This window comes from Micropterus dolomieu, linkage group LG15 (assembly GCF_021292245.1).
Source record: "Micropterus dolomieu isolate WLL.071019.BEF.003 ecotype Adirondacks linkage group LG15, ASM2129224v1, whole genome shotgun sequence".
Classification (NCBI taxonomy): domain Eukaryota; kingdom Metazoa; phylum Chordata; class Actinopteri; order Centrarchiformes; family Centrarchidae; genus Micropterus; species Micropterus dolomieu.
The window spans coordinates 20312956-20329513 of record NC_060164.1 but is presented as its reverse complement, the minus strand read 5'-3'; the positions used below and the strand labels follow the sequence as shown (position 1 = coordinate 20329513).

Genomic DNA, 16558 nt, shown 5'->3' with positions numbered 1-16558 from the left:
GTGTGTGTGTGTGAGAGAGTGAGTGAGTGAGTGAGTGAGTGAGTGAGTGAGTGAGTGAGCACAAATGTACAGCCATGCATTAGAGGGAACAATGCATTGTTGTTTGCTAACATTGTTCCTCCCCATTGACTTTCCATTAGCGGTGTTGTTCAACATCTGTTGAGAGAAAGACTGTGAGTTTTATTGTGTGTGTGTGTGTGTGTGTGTGTGTGTGTGTGTGTGTGTGTGTGTGTGATCGTCATCTGTAGCAGAAGGCCAGCCATGCATCAGGATGTGCAGACACATTAACTGTATTTAACGATGATGAATATAGTGGTTTATACACAGGGCCAAGCTTCCCCTCTTCTCTGGGAAACGAGACGAGAAAGTAAGACCAAAACAAGTTATTTCTAAGGCTTTATATGTCCTGAAATTTCATATAAAGAGGTTCCCTTTTATTTCTGATTTTAAGCATGGAAAACATGGGAAAATGCTAAAAATCCTGTTTCCTCAGGACTGAACTGGGTTCAGTAAGAATTCTCTTTTGATTTTTTCCCCACTAATCTTCACTCAAACAGTGTTAATCCTGTGCTACTTGCAGGGGTTACATGTTAGCAGAAAACACTACAGAGCTCGAACTGAGGTGAACCAAAGATGATATTCAAATTTTCAGAAATCCTCAGGACTCTGGAAAAGCAAGTCAGGATTTACGAGTGAGCATTTTCAAATACACTTTCCCAGTGTAAACCAAGAGGAGATCATAATAATGAAACCTGTTTGACTCCCAAACGATCACCCCTGTGTCTTTTATTTTGTTTTGAGTTAGATGCCCATATGTTTCCTTGAGGGATATGGAAGCACACCCATCTGAACCTAAACAGAGCAGTGCCTGTGTGTGTTTTTAAGATCTGAATCCCTTTATACCGCAAAGACTTCTGAGCGTACCCTCCACACTCCAAAACAAGGGCAAACTCAAGTTACACTCCATCTACAACAATGGAGCACTCAATTTGCAAGACCCATGATGTGTGTGTGTGCATGTAGCTACATGAAAAGCAATGGGAACTCTCTCAAGGTCAGGCAGCAGATAAATGCTCTCTCTTGGTTAGAGTGTTTTTTTGTATAATGAGATTTTTTATTTTTTTTTTTTGCTAATGAGAGATAATGGGCCTGCCTACAGTCGGGCACCACGCCAACACGTGCCACCCTCTCTGCTCACGGCTGGGGCTGTGGTAGCTGGAGCTCTGCCAGCACTGGTACAGTACAACACATACAGTAAAACACACACAGAAGCACAGACACCCAGTTGCGGTGCACACTCACACCTTTCCAACCCACTTTAACTTCAATGATGCACACACTTCTACAGCGAAACATTGGCACATCTGGAGCTTACAGTTGTCCGCTTATAAACTTGCATATTGAACACACTTGACTTTATATAATACTCAATAAAAAAAGTTAGTTTTATGTTAACTCTGAAATGTTAATTTGATCATTGAGACACAAAACTATTATAAGCAACATATAACACAGACAAAGTTGGACAGACAGCGGCAACACTTTCACACACACATAAAAACACACAAACTCAAAGGATGCACAGAAGCATCTGTGGTCTTCTGGGCAAAGCTGTTCATTTTCTGGAGATAAACACCTCAGCTCCTCAGAAAGGAACTGAGCAGCTGGAGAATTTATGCCAACGCTACTTGAAAGGTCTCCTTTCCACTCTGTCTCTCTCACCCTCTCTCTTCCCCTCAGACACACATACACACACACCAAAAACTCAACTCTCTACAGTACAAACATCCTCACACATACTGCCCTTGATGATACTTTTACCCACATGATATACTGTATATATAGTACTGTGTAAAGGTTTTAGACAGGTGTGGATAAAATGCTGTAAAGTCAAAATGCTTTCAAAAATAGACATTAATAGATTATATTTATCAATTAATACAATTAAAAAGTGAGTAAACACAAGAGAATTAAATCAATATTTTGTGTGACAATGCCTTGCCTTCAAAACTTCACTTGCATAAAGTCAGGAATTTAGTAGGCATATTGTCGTGTGTGATTAAACGAGTATACATAACAAGTGCTAATGATCTGAATTGTCAGACAGGCTTTGTTATTACAGGCAGAATGCATTCAATCACTTGTTTTTTCAAAACGCATTTTAGGTGTAATATGCTATCTGTACATAAAAAGTTTATTTTTCACTTGTGGCTTTAAAGAAAGCTCTTCTGAAAACATTCAGTAGCATCTAAATTTGATTTAAGCCAGACTCAACTTGATATATATGATTAGAGCTCTTACTAGCCAGATTCAAGAAGACACAGTCCTTGACATTCTCGTTGATCACTGACCAACAACAACTGGAGGATGCTCTAAGAACTGAGAGTCTTTGGGGAACTAACCTCTCATCAGGCGAGTCCACGTGGAAGGTCCTCTCGATGACGGTGGTCCACTGGAGGCAGCGTATGATGAAGGTGTTTGGCTTCGGCCTCTCCGTCTTCATCAGCTGACATTCTGAAACAGGCAGCCAGAGGTTCAGTCCTGCCTTTTCAGGACAATATACAACAGCAATATTTCACAAAGAGGAAAGAAGGAGCTCGGAAAGAATAGGAGCTTCTAACTATACCTAGAATTAGATTCTGATCTGGTGAGGGTGCTTTTAGTTACATGCAGTTTGGCCCTGCACTGATAAGGTGATATCAAATCACAAATGTGTTCATGTTAAATGTCAACATTACTGTTTTTTCAGGCCTGTGAGCAGTGCACATGTGTATATGAGGGGTCCATCAATGCTTTTCTTGGCTTAGGTTTTATTGGGGGGTTTTCTCTCAATGTAAGGCTTGTTGAATTTACTTATAATACTATGTGCTATGTAAATAAAACCGCCTTGTCTTGCATTAAGCAACAATTAACTTTGGTATAAAAGAATATAAGCCAAACCAGGTAACTCTCCCTTTTTTGACATGTAGGAAAAGAACAGGTGTAAACAATAAAATGTAGCCGTTTTAGTTTGAGGGTCCTGGTATTGTACATGCTGGCTCACTGTCAGCTCATGTTGAATATCAAGCTGCTATTAAATGAACAATCAAGAAAATATGCATCTTGGTTTTTAATTTGTTAGTTTAAAAATAAGCAACAACTTCAGCCACCAATAATTCAAATAAAGGTGCTTTCCTGTGCCAAGGGATATTATGTGTTGCAGCACATATGCATGTGGCGAATACCCGAAGAGACACATTTCTGTGAAAATGGGCAATACAGTAGGCCATTATTACACAAACGCATAATACAGTACTCAAACGCAGAAACATACACACACATGGCCAGATGGGGCTGTGAGATCGCTGTGAGAAAGAATGCATCTTCATTGTCCCTCAGCAGTCTCTGTGGTTATTGGGGACAAGAGCTGATGTAAAAGAGCATAATGATCCATCCTCTGACCTCTCATCTCCCCCACTTGTCCTTTGTTCTACATACATCACCCTCCATTTCCCTCTGCTGTTTCCTCCTCCCCTCTGTTCTCCTTGTCTCCTGTCATTCTCTCCTGCCCTCATCTCTCTTCTCTTCTCTTCTCTTCTCTCCTCTCACCTCCCATCCTTGGCTATCCCATCTTCCAATTACTTTCTGTTTAAGTGTGGCACAGCACAGCACGTCATGGTTCAGCCTAAATATAGACAGGAAGGTTAATGACAACACCACTCAGGTCGTACATGCGGCAGAGTTTCAATGTAAATTCACACACACACGCGAGTTACTACCTGACTCGTGAACATGGCCTGCTGTGCTGCCAGACAACAAGGTCATGCTACGGGTTGATGCCAAAAAACACTCACACACACCCATGGACAAACAAACACACGCACACACACACACAAGTGATATTGAAGTTTGAATGTTAGCTGAAATTGGGTTGTTTGCCACAGCAGGCAATTGTGAAATCTGTGTAGCGGTTTAGTGGGTGTATGTGAGTCCAAGCATCAGTGTGTGTGTGTGTGTGTGTGTGTGTGTGTGTGTGTGTGTGTGTGTGAGCGACAGGCTTGTATGTATGAGTCCCTCTGCAGGGAACAGGCCTGTACCATCTCTGTTCCATCTGACCACTTCTGTTGTTCACACACACGCATAAACACACACAGAGGCGAGCACACACAAATAAACAAACACATACACACACACACACACACACACACACACATACACAAACCACCTGGCCTCCCAGCTTTGGGCAACAGATGTGGCAGTGCCAGTGCTGTGCCAAGCAACCGGGGCCGGATGTATGGCCTGGCTTGTCCTCCTCACAAACTCTTTTCCTCTCCTCTTTTTCCTCATTCTCCAATCGTGTCTTCGTCTCCTCCTCCCTGTCTGTTCAGTGCTGACGATCCTTCTCTCCTCCCTCATCCTCCCTTCCTCTCCCCCATATTTCACCCACAAAAGCCACACTCTCCAATCCCTCCATCTCTCTCTCTCTCTATATATCTCTCATCCATTGCTCTCCACCCTAATCATCCTTCCATCTCTGTCTTCTCTTTTCTTCCTTTCTCCTCCCCACATCTCCAATTTTCTCTTCCTCCTGCCCCCTCCGATCGACTCCCATCGCTCACACTGATTCTTGTCCTCCCTTCCGGACTCCTATCTTTCTTTCCCCTCCTCCGTCCCTCAGTGTACCATTCTTTATCGTTTTCTCTGAAGTATCAAGCTTGGATTCTACCATTTATCATCATTTTGTTTCTGTTTTTGCCCTCATCCTGCACCTATTCTCCTGGACACTCCTATCGTCCCCTCCATCACCAGTCCTCACTACACTGCTCTGCAGATAGTTCACATAGTGCTCTTCCAAAGCCATTCAACTACAATACCTGACAAGATTTAATTTACTAAATCTGTTCATTTTGATTATACGTTTGATTTAATAAGAATGATTGATGGCATGCCCAATTCTAAGGTCCTGTGTAGTATTACAGTATTAACTATGAATACATGCAAGTAAATACAGTGACACTGACATCTGCATTAGGCCTCATGTCACGAGGTGAAACACCATCTTAGAATCTATCAGATTACACAGAGTAGACAGCTAGGTATGAACATGAAATTGTATATATAATAGCAAACAACTACACAACATGCATCCATTTATTTATTAAGAGACATATGATTATGCTGTATATACATGAAGTGTTTCATCTGTTTTATCGAGCACAATCGTGGATGCCGATCGACCAATTTTGGTTGTGTATTTTGTTTTCCCAGAAAATCAAATGTACTTTGCCAAATTTAAGCAACTCAAAAAAGGCCATCTATGCCTTTACCTCATTTCATCTTGATTATAGTAATTCCTCTGGTCTACAACTGAATGTATTTGTTAGGCTTCTAACTTTTGTAATACTAAGTGACAAGAATACATTATACCAAGTCTGTCATTGATAATATTTGCCTTAACTAATCTTGTTTATTTAAATGTTTTCTTGCTATGCCTTTCTCTTTTGGACAGATGTTAACATTTGCATGTGGATTTACATAGTTGGTGCATGTGTTTGTTTGCTTGGTTTTCGGTTCGAGTCTCATTTGTTTTTATCTGCTGTAATGCACTTTCTAACACTGTTTTTATTAAAAGAAATTTGTTAAAGAAAGTTATTATCTGATTGATATGTTTACCCGATGCCAGAAGAGACAGTATTACTATATTTGGTGTTCAACTGAACAAGTCAATGTTTGTGTCTTCAAGAACCAACATTATTACTGAGATATCTGGTCTGAATCAGTGCACTGTGTATTTCTTGAGTGTAATAATCACTAATGTATTAGCTACAGTAGAGCAGCAGAGTCTGGATAGAATTGAAATCAAAACCTAAACTTCTTCAAAAACATTGATTTAGGAATCAGTCCTACTGTGAATAGCTGACAATTCTACAGTGACGTGTGTTTTATTTAGCTAGTCATATACAATAATATGAAAGTGAAAATGTTTTGTGTCTTGAAAAGTAAAAGTAATACCTAAATGTCAAAAACATTTCAACATTCAGTTCTGTCTTCTGTCAAATTATGGATTTTGGGCTGACCACTGTATTTATTCCAAAGCTAAAATGGCTTGATAGACACAAAGTTTTACTGCCAATCTGCATTTATTGTACGAACAATGAGCTGTGATCGTGGTAATGAGACTGAAATTAATCTTGTTAACTCATTAGCTGGTTAATTACACATGTCAACGACGCTGTGTAGCTTGTTAACCAGGTGCAGACAGATTATATTACTGATAAATGGTTAATTAGAGTCCACAGTGAATTCTGTAAAGCATACCAACGCTGTGAAGACTGATGACTGACAAGATGCTTGACATGCCATGAGTGAAACTGATGCAATAACTGTTGTACCATTTCACTGTGGCTCTGTGTGATGAAACCACAAGAACATTTCAGCAACATCTCGTGGCATTTTACATGACAGAGGTGATTTGCATTGACATTTAAGAAACATAAAAAAATATAATAAATTACAGAATATAGGATCATAGGTCCTTCAACTGGAAGATATGGGTTCAGTATCCAAGAGCAAGACACTGACTCTGTACCACCTATACAGGTTCTGCTCTAAACTGAAATTTTCCCTGCGGGGGTTAATTACAGCAGGTGTCACAGTATTATCATTATTGTTAATTATGAGTCTAAAAAGAAGTATGCAGGGTACATGGGCGCAGTATATACAAAATAGATGCAGATACCTGGACACACTACTCTCTCTGTATAACCATTAGGACTAAAAAGCTGTGTTTTTACAGCAAAGGCAGTCAAATCTGAGTTGACATAACTAATTTACAACTAGACAGAAAAAAACAAAATGATGCTCCAAACTAGACCATCAGGAATTTAAAAGCGGCATCCTTCAGATGGGAATCTGTAAGCATGGGATGGGTGGACTCTCACTCAATGTCGTGGTTCTGTGTACACATAATGTAAAGGTGCAGGTGCAGTAGGATCTAAAGCACAAAGCCCAGAGGTTATTTTGATATATGGTAAATAACGTACTTGCTACAGAGAAGTTATTTAGGGGGTAGGGCAGGTCGGCATCCTGAGGTTTCTCTTTGTAGCCAATGAAAGAGCCGTCTGTCTTCAACAGGAAGTAACGCGGCCGCCAGTTCTTTATGTATTCACCTGAAAAAAAAAAGACAAAAAAAAGATGGATACAGAGGCAGAGAGGAACAGTCAAATATGTTCAATCAGACACTTAGAGCGAACACAACTAAATTCAGATCATGAGGGCTACAGTGGTGATGATGCTGAAGCTAATAGTGCACTCAGGGGTTTTATGATGATTGTGATGATATATGGAAATTACTAATAGCAATAATGATGATGGTGATCATTTTAAATACAGATTTTATTCCCTAGGCAGATAAGAGCAAGTACGCTTGACTCATCTGTCCAAAGGATATCATGTAGTATTTACATAGACACACGCACACATACAGTATCTCTGTGACTCCCACAGTGCTTGCCAGATTCAGACCGGATTATCATGTAAAAAAATGACAAAAACATGTTTACCAGCACAACAACCAAACTACCGATGCCAGAAACATCATCTGGCTGATACATGGGCAGGTGTCGAGGGGATGACCCCTCTACCAAACGCTTGCGCGCACACACACACACACACACACACACACACACACTGCCCACACACATAAACCACTGGTCGCTAGCAAAGGAGGCAGAAGAGAAGAGGGATGAGAGATAAGAGGAGATGACATGGCATGACATGAGATCAGATTACACATAGAGAATAACTTTTCGTAGACTGCTGCAACAAATAACAACATCTGCTGAGCAGCTTGTGGCAGAGTATTACCCAACTGGCTGGCACAGACTGGCACTAAGGTGGCACCACAGCTTTATCAGATGACCCGCTGCAGGATTGTGTGTCAAACATTTCCACACCACAGAGGCGGATAACACTTACTGGAAACAGCATGGATACACACATGGATTAAAGTACACACGTGTGTGGATTCACGCATAGTTGGACGAGTACAATGAGTAAAAAAACAGGGATGAAACTGTGCGCGCACATGCACAGACGTGCAGAGTGCACGGCTGCAAGTAATACCGAGACACACAGCTCACAGCTCCTGATGAAAGAAACTGACAATCTCAACACTTTCCAAAGCCGGGAGCTGTGTAAACATTTCACTTTCTCCTTTCAAAACAACAGAAATAAAAACCACAGAAGGACACAAATGTTCTCTACTTCTTTTAATTAACCAGCCATTCCTTGACATACACACACACACACACACACACACACACACACACACACACACACACACACACATACATTTACACACCTTGGGAAGACATACTAGCCAACACACACACACACACACACACACTAAGCTGGGTAACAACTCTGATCACCTTTCTCAGGCTAATTCGCTGGGAGAGGAGAATAGGCAACGTGTGCATGTGTTCTATTTGTGACATCCATTTAAAGCGGAAATGACAGCAGGCCGTGCTCGTTAACACGTCGCAGAAAAACACCTGCTCCGCCGAAGGGACCATGCGACTGCAGGGCCTGCCGGTACCTCTGAGTGCTGCTGGTGGTGGCTCTGTGTGTGTGTGTGTGTGTGTGTGTGTGTTAGGTGGGGGTTGAACTGCCACACATGGACAGAGAGACACAGATAAGAAAATGCTGTTTGGTGCCAGTGCGTCATCAGGATTACCAAATCACACCTCACTCTCTCCTCTCCCAGTCTCTATTTTTCTCTTTTTCACAAATCCACCCACACTCCCCACCTCTCCCATTTCCTTCTCCTGTTCCTCAGAAACAAAGCATCTTCTTTGGATCACTTGCTACTGATAAACAGAGTGCTGTGAGAGGGGCTGAAAGGGAGGGGTTGGGAGGAGGGATGGGGGAGGTTGTAAGTGAGCAGAAAGAGAATATCTCATCAATGCTGACCAAATCGGTATATTAAACTAGGGATCAGGGTTTCATGTAATCAGTTCAGCCTTTTGATGTGCATAGCGGGCTTTTGCTTCCCTGGAGAGAGGATGAATGTTAGCAAGCCTAATGAGCTTAAATTCTACCAGAAAAATACTTTCATTAGTACTTTGTAAATTAATGTAAGTGAGTTATATAATCTAATGCAAGCCAATAAAATTGCCCTGCAAAATAAACTGAGGATTCTAACATTTACATTTTTTCAGAGATTTTTCATGATTCAACTTTATGGAAATATTTGAGGCTGTAGTTTTGCAGTGTTGTCAAACTTGATTTCAATTTAAAATATTGTACAGGTGTTTCTGTTATTGTGTTATTATCTGTTATATGTGTTATTTTGCTGTTGGTTCAGATCAGAAGAAACATATAACATACAACATGACACAAACTAATGATGTGGGGGGAAAAAATGGATCATCTGGATTAGAGAAACTCAACTTGACTTTAAAAGTGGATCGGAGAAAAGAGATGTATTGACTGGCAAAATGGATGAGGATAAACAGAAAGTTAAACTGATAAAACTATTATAAACTGGCAGTGATGACTGGTTTGCTGGTCCAAGGCCAGTCATTTCTCTGAGTCAGTTTCTAGATGAAGTGTCCAACCAATGGAAGCCTGTGACTGGCCACTTCATCGCTCAGCTGTCCAGTACAACTGAAAACATTTAAGCAATCCTTCTGGCCGGGTCCTCCACGGCGTGTATGTGTGCGTGTGTGTACACGTCCACTGGGGGGCGGGGGAGGGGGCAGCCAGGGGTGGCACAGACGGAGAGAGGAGATGGACAGTTGTCCACACATGCAGTTCCAAACAAACACAGGCATGCGCACACACACACACACACACACACACACACACACACACACGCACACACAAACTAACACAATTCAGTTTCGACCGTTCCAATTCTCCGAATGATCCAATGGTGTTCTGTCAAGCTATCCCGTCTTGGCCCTGCCTGTAATGAGTCCAGCGAGCTCTCCCACTCTGGACAGCTTGTCTGGGGAGCCACATGTCTCTAGTTTGGACTGCTGGAGAAAACAGAACAGCCGGTCTCCTTCCCACACCATCTCTCTCGGACTCCTCACTTCAGTTTCATTTAGTTTTCTGCACAACTTTACTTTTCCCTTAAGGCCAATTAGTAAATACTACAATATACAGTGCTTAAGACAACAGGAGTCTCTTGTTTCTTGTTAGAACAACAGGATATCAGTAATACAGGACAACGTGGGTGATCTGGAAGATCTAAGGAACAGAGGATATTTAGGAGGATAAGAAAACCATTTTGAAGTGTATTTAAATTCTGGGCTAAACGTGTTCAAAACTGAGAAAATATGGACTCTCTTCCATCTAATTTGATGTCTTAATTGGATATATACTTTCTGAAATGTTACTTTTTCTTGTATTGTTTGAAAAGTGTTAAACAACTTTGTGGCTAATTCAAAAAGGTCTAAAATAGAGAATAGAAATTCAGATTTTCAAATTTCTACCCCTCTAGACCTTTTGTTTTCATAAGCCACAAACTAAGAATCAAAAACTGGACTTTTAAAAAAAGTTATTTTGGAATTTCCAGAAGAAATAAATCTTGTTGGCACATCCTCCAGTTGCAGCTTGTGGATTTAGCAGTAAGAGACAGAGATGAATCAGCTGTGACTGTGTCCGTTCCAAGCTTTCTGATTGGACAATTACAACAACGCACTGACTAACTGTCACTCAATTAGCGGGCTGATTAACTATTCATTTCGGGACAGAGGGGGAAAGGGGAAAGAATGAGAGAGATGGAGAAAATAGGAGACAGGTACAAATGATAAGGCTGAAATTCTGCCAGCAAAACAGTAATGAGACACACAAACTTGCACAAACTTTTAAGTCTCCATCTCTCGTCTGTCTCGTACTCACTCCTTCAGAACACCAACACACCTCTGCTCTTCTGCTTTGCCGAATGCCACGTTTAATCAGAGACCGAGGCAGACGAAAAAGCAGGAAAAACCTTGATGACAATTAAATAAATAACTCCATAACTATGTGAGCTCACCAGCCATTTGTTAATCAACCCAAACAGGGATTTAATTTAATGCTTTGGCCGAGGCTGGAGCTGATATGCAGATGGCGCTGAGACGGGGCTGTGTGACTGGCACTCTGGGAGCTGGAGGGGTAGCGGGTGGTGGTGTATAGAGGTAGGGGGAGGCGGATGGAGAGGGTGGAGGGGAGGTTCTGCCACGTTCCAGCACATACACAGCAGCTCACCGGCAGGGAGAGGAATGTGTTGTCTGGCCACATAACAACACACACACTCTCTTTCTCTCTCTCTCTCATACAGCCATACACACACATTCAGTGCTCAGAGCAGTAACACAGAGCATTTGGCTGAAATGGGACAGAATAAATAACAAGTTTACTGACTTAGTGACTGAGTAGCTGGCTGGTTGTTCACATGATAAGTTGACTAACCAAAAGAAAAGATAAAAGACTTCTTAGCTTACTTGAGTAAAACCAGTAATACATAGGGAGGAGAAGGAGGGAGAGAGAGAGATTAGCTAAACATCAGGGGTAAAGGAAGTGAGGGAAAGGTGGAGGTCAGTGTGAGCAGCAGAGAGGGCACTGGGGTTTAAGAAAGTAGAGAATGGTGCGGTAAGACGCTTGAAGAGGACATCTGTCTCAGAGTCTGTCCATGAGCACTAGAAGCAAGCAAGAACGCATGTTCCAGAGCTGCATGGCACACTTACTGGTGCAAAACTGTGTTGAGAGGAAATAAATGAAGTTGTTAAGTTTTTAAATGTTTAAGACTTTCTGTAGAGTCTACTTCATTGTGCATTTGTGTTTATGAGGATACGGCTGTGTGCGTGACCCCGACCCCAGCAGTTCTAACTCCAGTCTGCTCAGACATCTTAAGGCGAATCCAAGCTCTTCAAAGCCAATCCACTTACAGTGCATTAGTCTCATTACCACATCGGGACTGGACTGGTGTTAGCGTGTGTGTGCGCTTTAAATACTACCATCACTGATAAAAGTGGTGCTGTGAGCTACCTGTAAACTTTCTGAAGGAATTTGTGCAATATGATCATAGAAGTCAGACTAGAATGAGGGGGGGGGGGGAGAGATTTAAAGAATCAAATAATTAAATTCAGTTTCAAGCTGGGGCTGCAGCTGGGTGGCTTAGTCTGTGGAATGAGACTACAAGAAGGCTAGAGCAGTGTAGAGATGAAGAGTATGCTGGAGTGAATGATGAGGGAAAGAGGGCTGAGCAAAAGACTGAATGATAGAACGAGAGAGAGAGAGAGAGAGAGAGATCTCGGTGTATGTGGTTAAGGCTGTGACAGTGACAGAGAGTTGGGACAGGGCAGGGCAGCGACAAGGCGACCAGATTGAGTGGAAACCCATGAGAGTGTGGCCATCCCTTGGGGGCCACTAGGAGATTTCACACAGCCAGAGCCTGGATGTGCGCGCGCACGCGCGCACACACACACACACACACACACACACAGAGCTGGTGCCCATCTTCTCCTCCAGCAGGCGCAGAAGGATGCACATATAAAAAACAATCATGCACCTAACACTGGCAACATATTACATGAAAAAATGACTTGACTATTAAACTATAACTAAATCAGCACTAAAACCCCTTTTAGTTTTATATTTCCATGTTCCTCTTTCTGTTTTTCTCTTGTCCTGCAGTACCACTGTAATCCAGAAGATGGTGGTGGCTCCCTGGAGCATGGCGGCCACCGCTGTGATGCTGACACAGAGCTGGAGAGTGACTGGCAGATACACAGCAGCCACAGGCCTCTCATCCTAACCCCCCCCCCCCCCCCCCCCCCCCCCCATATATATATATATATATATATATATATATATATATATATATATATATATATTTCAGTCATCTTAAATCTGCATATGTGTGTTTATACAAGAGTGTTTGTTCATGTGTGTTGTTGGGAAGGAGGAAGGATCCGTTGCTTCCTTTAGCACCCTAGGATTAGTGTGGCGTTAGCATATTAGCATCTTAGCTGGAGGGCTACTGCTCAACACCACCTGTGCCAGACAGGAGGCTATGGCTACCCAGCTAACCCCCACCCCCACCCTTCTCCAACCTCCCCCCACACTCACACATTTGTGTAGATGCACACACATTTACACAGTGGGTGGTTGAAGGTCACTTAGCTACAGCGACTCCAAGCTTACTGTCTTAATTAATTACTGCAACTACTTCATCTGTCTCTTTACATGCTTTATATTATCACAACAAAGACAATAACTATGTCTTCATTTTTGATTAGTTTCACATTAAAATATAATCAACACTTTATTTTCAACATATTAAATTCAAGGTCAAAGTCCAGGGTAATGTCACAATCACAAACAAAGTTTGTGTGACATTACCAAGTAAAGGGAGAGATGGCTAATTACACGAAGACTTACACTGATTAATATGTCTAACAAACACACTAGAAAGTACTGGAGGTGGACCTTACGTACATAGAGTCACACTGATGAGAAGAACATCAGAACCAATTCTTGGATCAGCTGGTAGGTCCCCCTAATCACATCAAGTATTACAGAGAGATATAAATTTGTCAGAGATAAGCTCAATACCTATGTAACTAGGGATTATACCACAAATTTCTGAATTTCTATATGAAATGGTACTGTTAAACTCTGGGAAGTGAGGTCAAAATGTACAATTTAAGGCTGCTCTAGTGACTTTACAAGTCACTGAAACATGGAAATGCCAGACAGCAAACACATCTTTCACATCTGCAATATTCTTGCAGATTCAGGCCCTGTCTGAAATATTTTCTTATTCAAAAAAAAAAAAAAAAACAGACACGCAACACCAAAGAATAAAATAGTTTAGGAGTTTTCCACCTTAATGATGTAATTCAAAGGATTTTGTGAAGACCCCTCTGCCCTGCTTGCTGGTTGTTCTGTTTGCAGAGGCCTGTCCTTTGAAGCAAGACCATTACTGGCAGGAGACACACCTGGGACCAGTATGACCTCCTGTCCAGTACATAAGGACGGGTCAGCCTCCAGTCCGGTAAGATCTCTTCTCCTCACACATTAGAGAGTGGTGGCTTCTGTTTATGGTTTGGCCAAGATAACTGCAGCCGATTCCTTCTCATCCACCCACCAAAACAATGATACAGACTTGCCATACTGAGTGATTTGCATAATCTTAATTCATAGTTTGTTTGTCAATAACAGCTTCAACCGCACGAAAATTAAAGCTAAAAACATATGAAATATGACAAAGACAGGAAACAAGGGAAGTCAAAGTCCTGTACTTTATGCTAAGAAAAGGAAAAAGGAGTGAGACTAGCTATCAGACTCAATCTCTTACAAACACGTACACATAGATGTCAGTGCAAAGAATTAAGCACATACTGTAGCCATACAGCAGGAGGCATATATGATGTCATTATTATTAACCAGACAGGGCAAACACAGGTTTATGTCTAGATCATAGTAAACGCTACCACAAATATTAAACATGGCTCAGTTAGATGGTCTATTTTCCCTACATCCACACACATCCATCCACCCACACATGCACAGAGACACGCACTACCAAGGCGTAACATGCATGCCATTGAAAAGACAAAGACCGATCTGTTTGGATGTCTACTAGCATGTCAAGAAGGTAAAAATACAATCGAGCAGAAAAGGCCCCTGCATTCAAACACCCAGTAACATTAGGAATGCTATGCTGCTTGTGTTCAGAATGCAGTGGATCCAATGTGATTAGGAAAGGCACACACAGCCAATGAGCAGGCTAATCAAATTGCACTGATTGCTGGTATATTGCCTCTCTCTGTTCTCTCCTTTGGACAGCATTGTGTGTTGACATTAATGATTTCTTCATTTATTTTACATCATTGAAGCTCACATTAAATGAGTTTGAGTTTATTTCCAAAACACGGTATATTCTTTTCTAATCAGAATCAGCTTTATTGGCCAATATATGTACAGATACAAGGAATTTTGCACTGGTTTTAAGTTGCTCTCACACAGAACAATTTACAGAATGACAGAAATATCTAATAAATGTATACAAATTTCTTGAAATTACATAAAATCAGACAGATCATCACTACAATACAGTAGGACGTAGGTGTCATTACGTCTAACCAAGGACATCTACTTCACCTTTACAGTCCTTTTAAGTAAAACAATTTAAACAAAATAACTTTCACCTATTTTCAGTTTGTGGAGAAAGGTGCCGTTTACATACTCACATGACTGTCCCAATAATGATGCTAAAAAAAGGAACCTGACCAGTCATTAACCTCTTTTTTTCCCATTCAGTAATTCTTATATTCATATTGTGCATTCATAATCGCACAGACCATTGGGTTTCTTTGATTCCCCATTTACATCTCACATTCATATTCAAATTCTTATTCTGTTCCTTTGCCTCACTGGATATAAAACCATCCAATCAGAGGAATAGAGTAAGGCAGCTGGACCAATCAGTCAATGAGAATAGCTGTCGATCAGAACAAGAAGGGGGAGGTTCAGGAGACAGACACAGCTGTCTAACTGTTGCCTACAACAGACAGGCAACAAGGAGTGTGTATGTGTGTGTGTTGGAGGGGTGGGGGATCTTAACCAGCCCAAGCCTGTCCAGTGGAGCAGTGGTGAACAGGTGCAAAGCTTTGTGCATGTATGTGTGTGTGCGTGTGTGTGAGTTACTATTATTCCAGAGTGGTTGGCTCTGTATTATTAATTCAGAAATGCCGGGCTGGAGCTGTGGGCGGCAGCTGGTGTAACGTGTGCATACATGTGGTTGTGTGTGTGTGTGTGTGTGTGTGTGTGTGTGTGTGTGTGTGTGTGTGTGTGTGTGTGTGTGTGTGTGTGGGGACAACATAAGACCCCCCTGGTCTTTTGAAGCCCTCCCCCCGCCCCCTCTCCTAGAGCAGCGGAGACGCATTGTTCTGTATGTCTCCCCTGTCTGGCTGTAAACTTATACACAAGCACACGCTCACACACTCAGTATAGTCTGTCAGCACATGCACACACACACTAGAGCACAATAGCCCAGCCCAGCAGGCAAGAGTAAACAATCAAGTACTATACCCTAACTACTGTCAAGTGCACCCCCCCCCACACACACACACACACACACACACACACACACACACACCAGCCCAGCCGTGCATCATTCTAAAGGATCCATTCATGTGTTGCACTGAAGGCCGACAGTAAGTGCTCTCCACCTCACTAACTGCTGCTCTCTGCTCTCCCCTCTGTCCTGCCTGGCTACCTGTCTATCTCTCCACCTGCTCAAGTGTATGCCCATCTGTCCATCAGGGTGCATGCATACACAATGGGCATGTTTAGAGCCTTACCCTAACCCAAACTCTGGATCACTTACTCTTAAACTTTTCTTTGTGTGGACAGGTGAGAGTGATGCCAACAAGTAACCACAGCGAGATGCCTTCAAGTGATTTTGTGAGTTTGTTTGGGGAGGAAACAGAGGTACAACACGTGGTTATATCTGGATGAATTGCAGTTTTATGAATATAAGGAGACCTGTGATAGGCTGCAGTTAATCATGCTTGTAAAG

General features: G+C 42.0%; 1 protein-coding gene across 17 annotated transcripts in view; it reads right to left on the bottom strand.

Annotated features, from left to right (window-relative positions):
- The window catches only part of akt3a (v-akt murine thymoma viral oncogene homolog 3a), a 59411-nt gene that overhangs the window by 22722 nt on the left and 20131 nt on the right, over positions 1–16558 (bottom strand). For all 17 annotated transcript variants that reach the window (XR_006828368.1, XR_006828377.1, XR_006828378.1 and 14 more), the window contains 2 exons: positions 7023–7148; positions 2403–2514 (listed from right to left, as the gene is read on the bottom strand). Coding sequence is in view for 2 of the 17 variants with exons in the window: in XM_046070836.1 (XP_045926792.1) it covers positions 2403–2514; positions 7023–7148 (238 nt within the window). In the remaining 15 variants the exon portion in view is untranslated. The remainder of the gene's footprint in view (positions 1–2402; positions 2515–7022; positions 7149–16558) is intronic.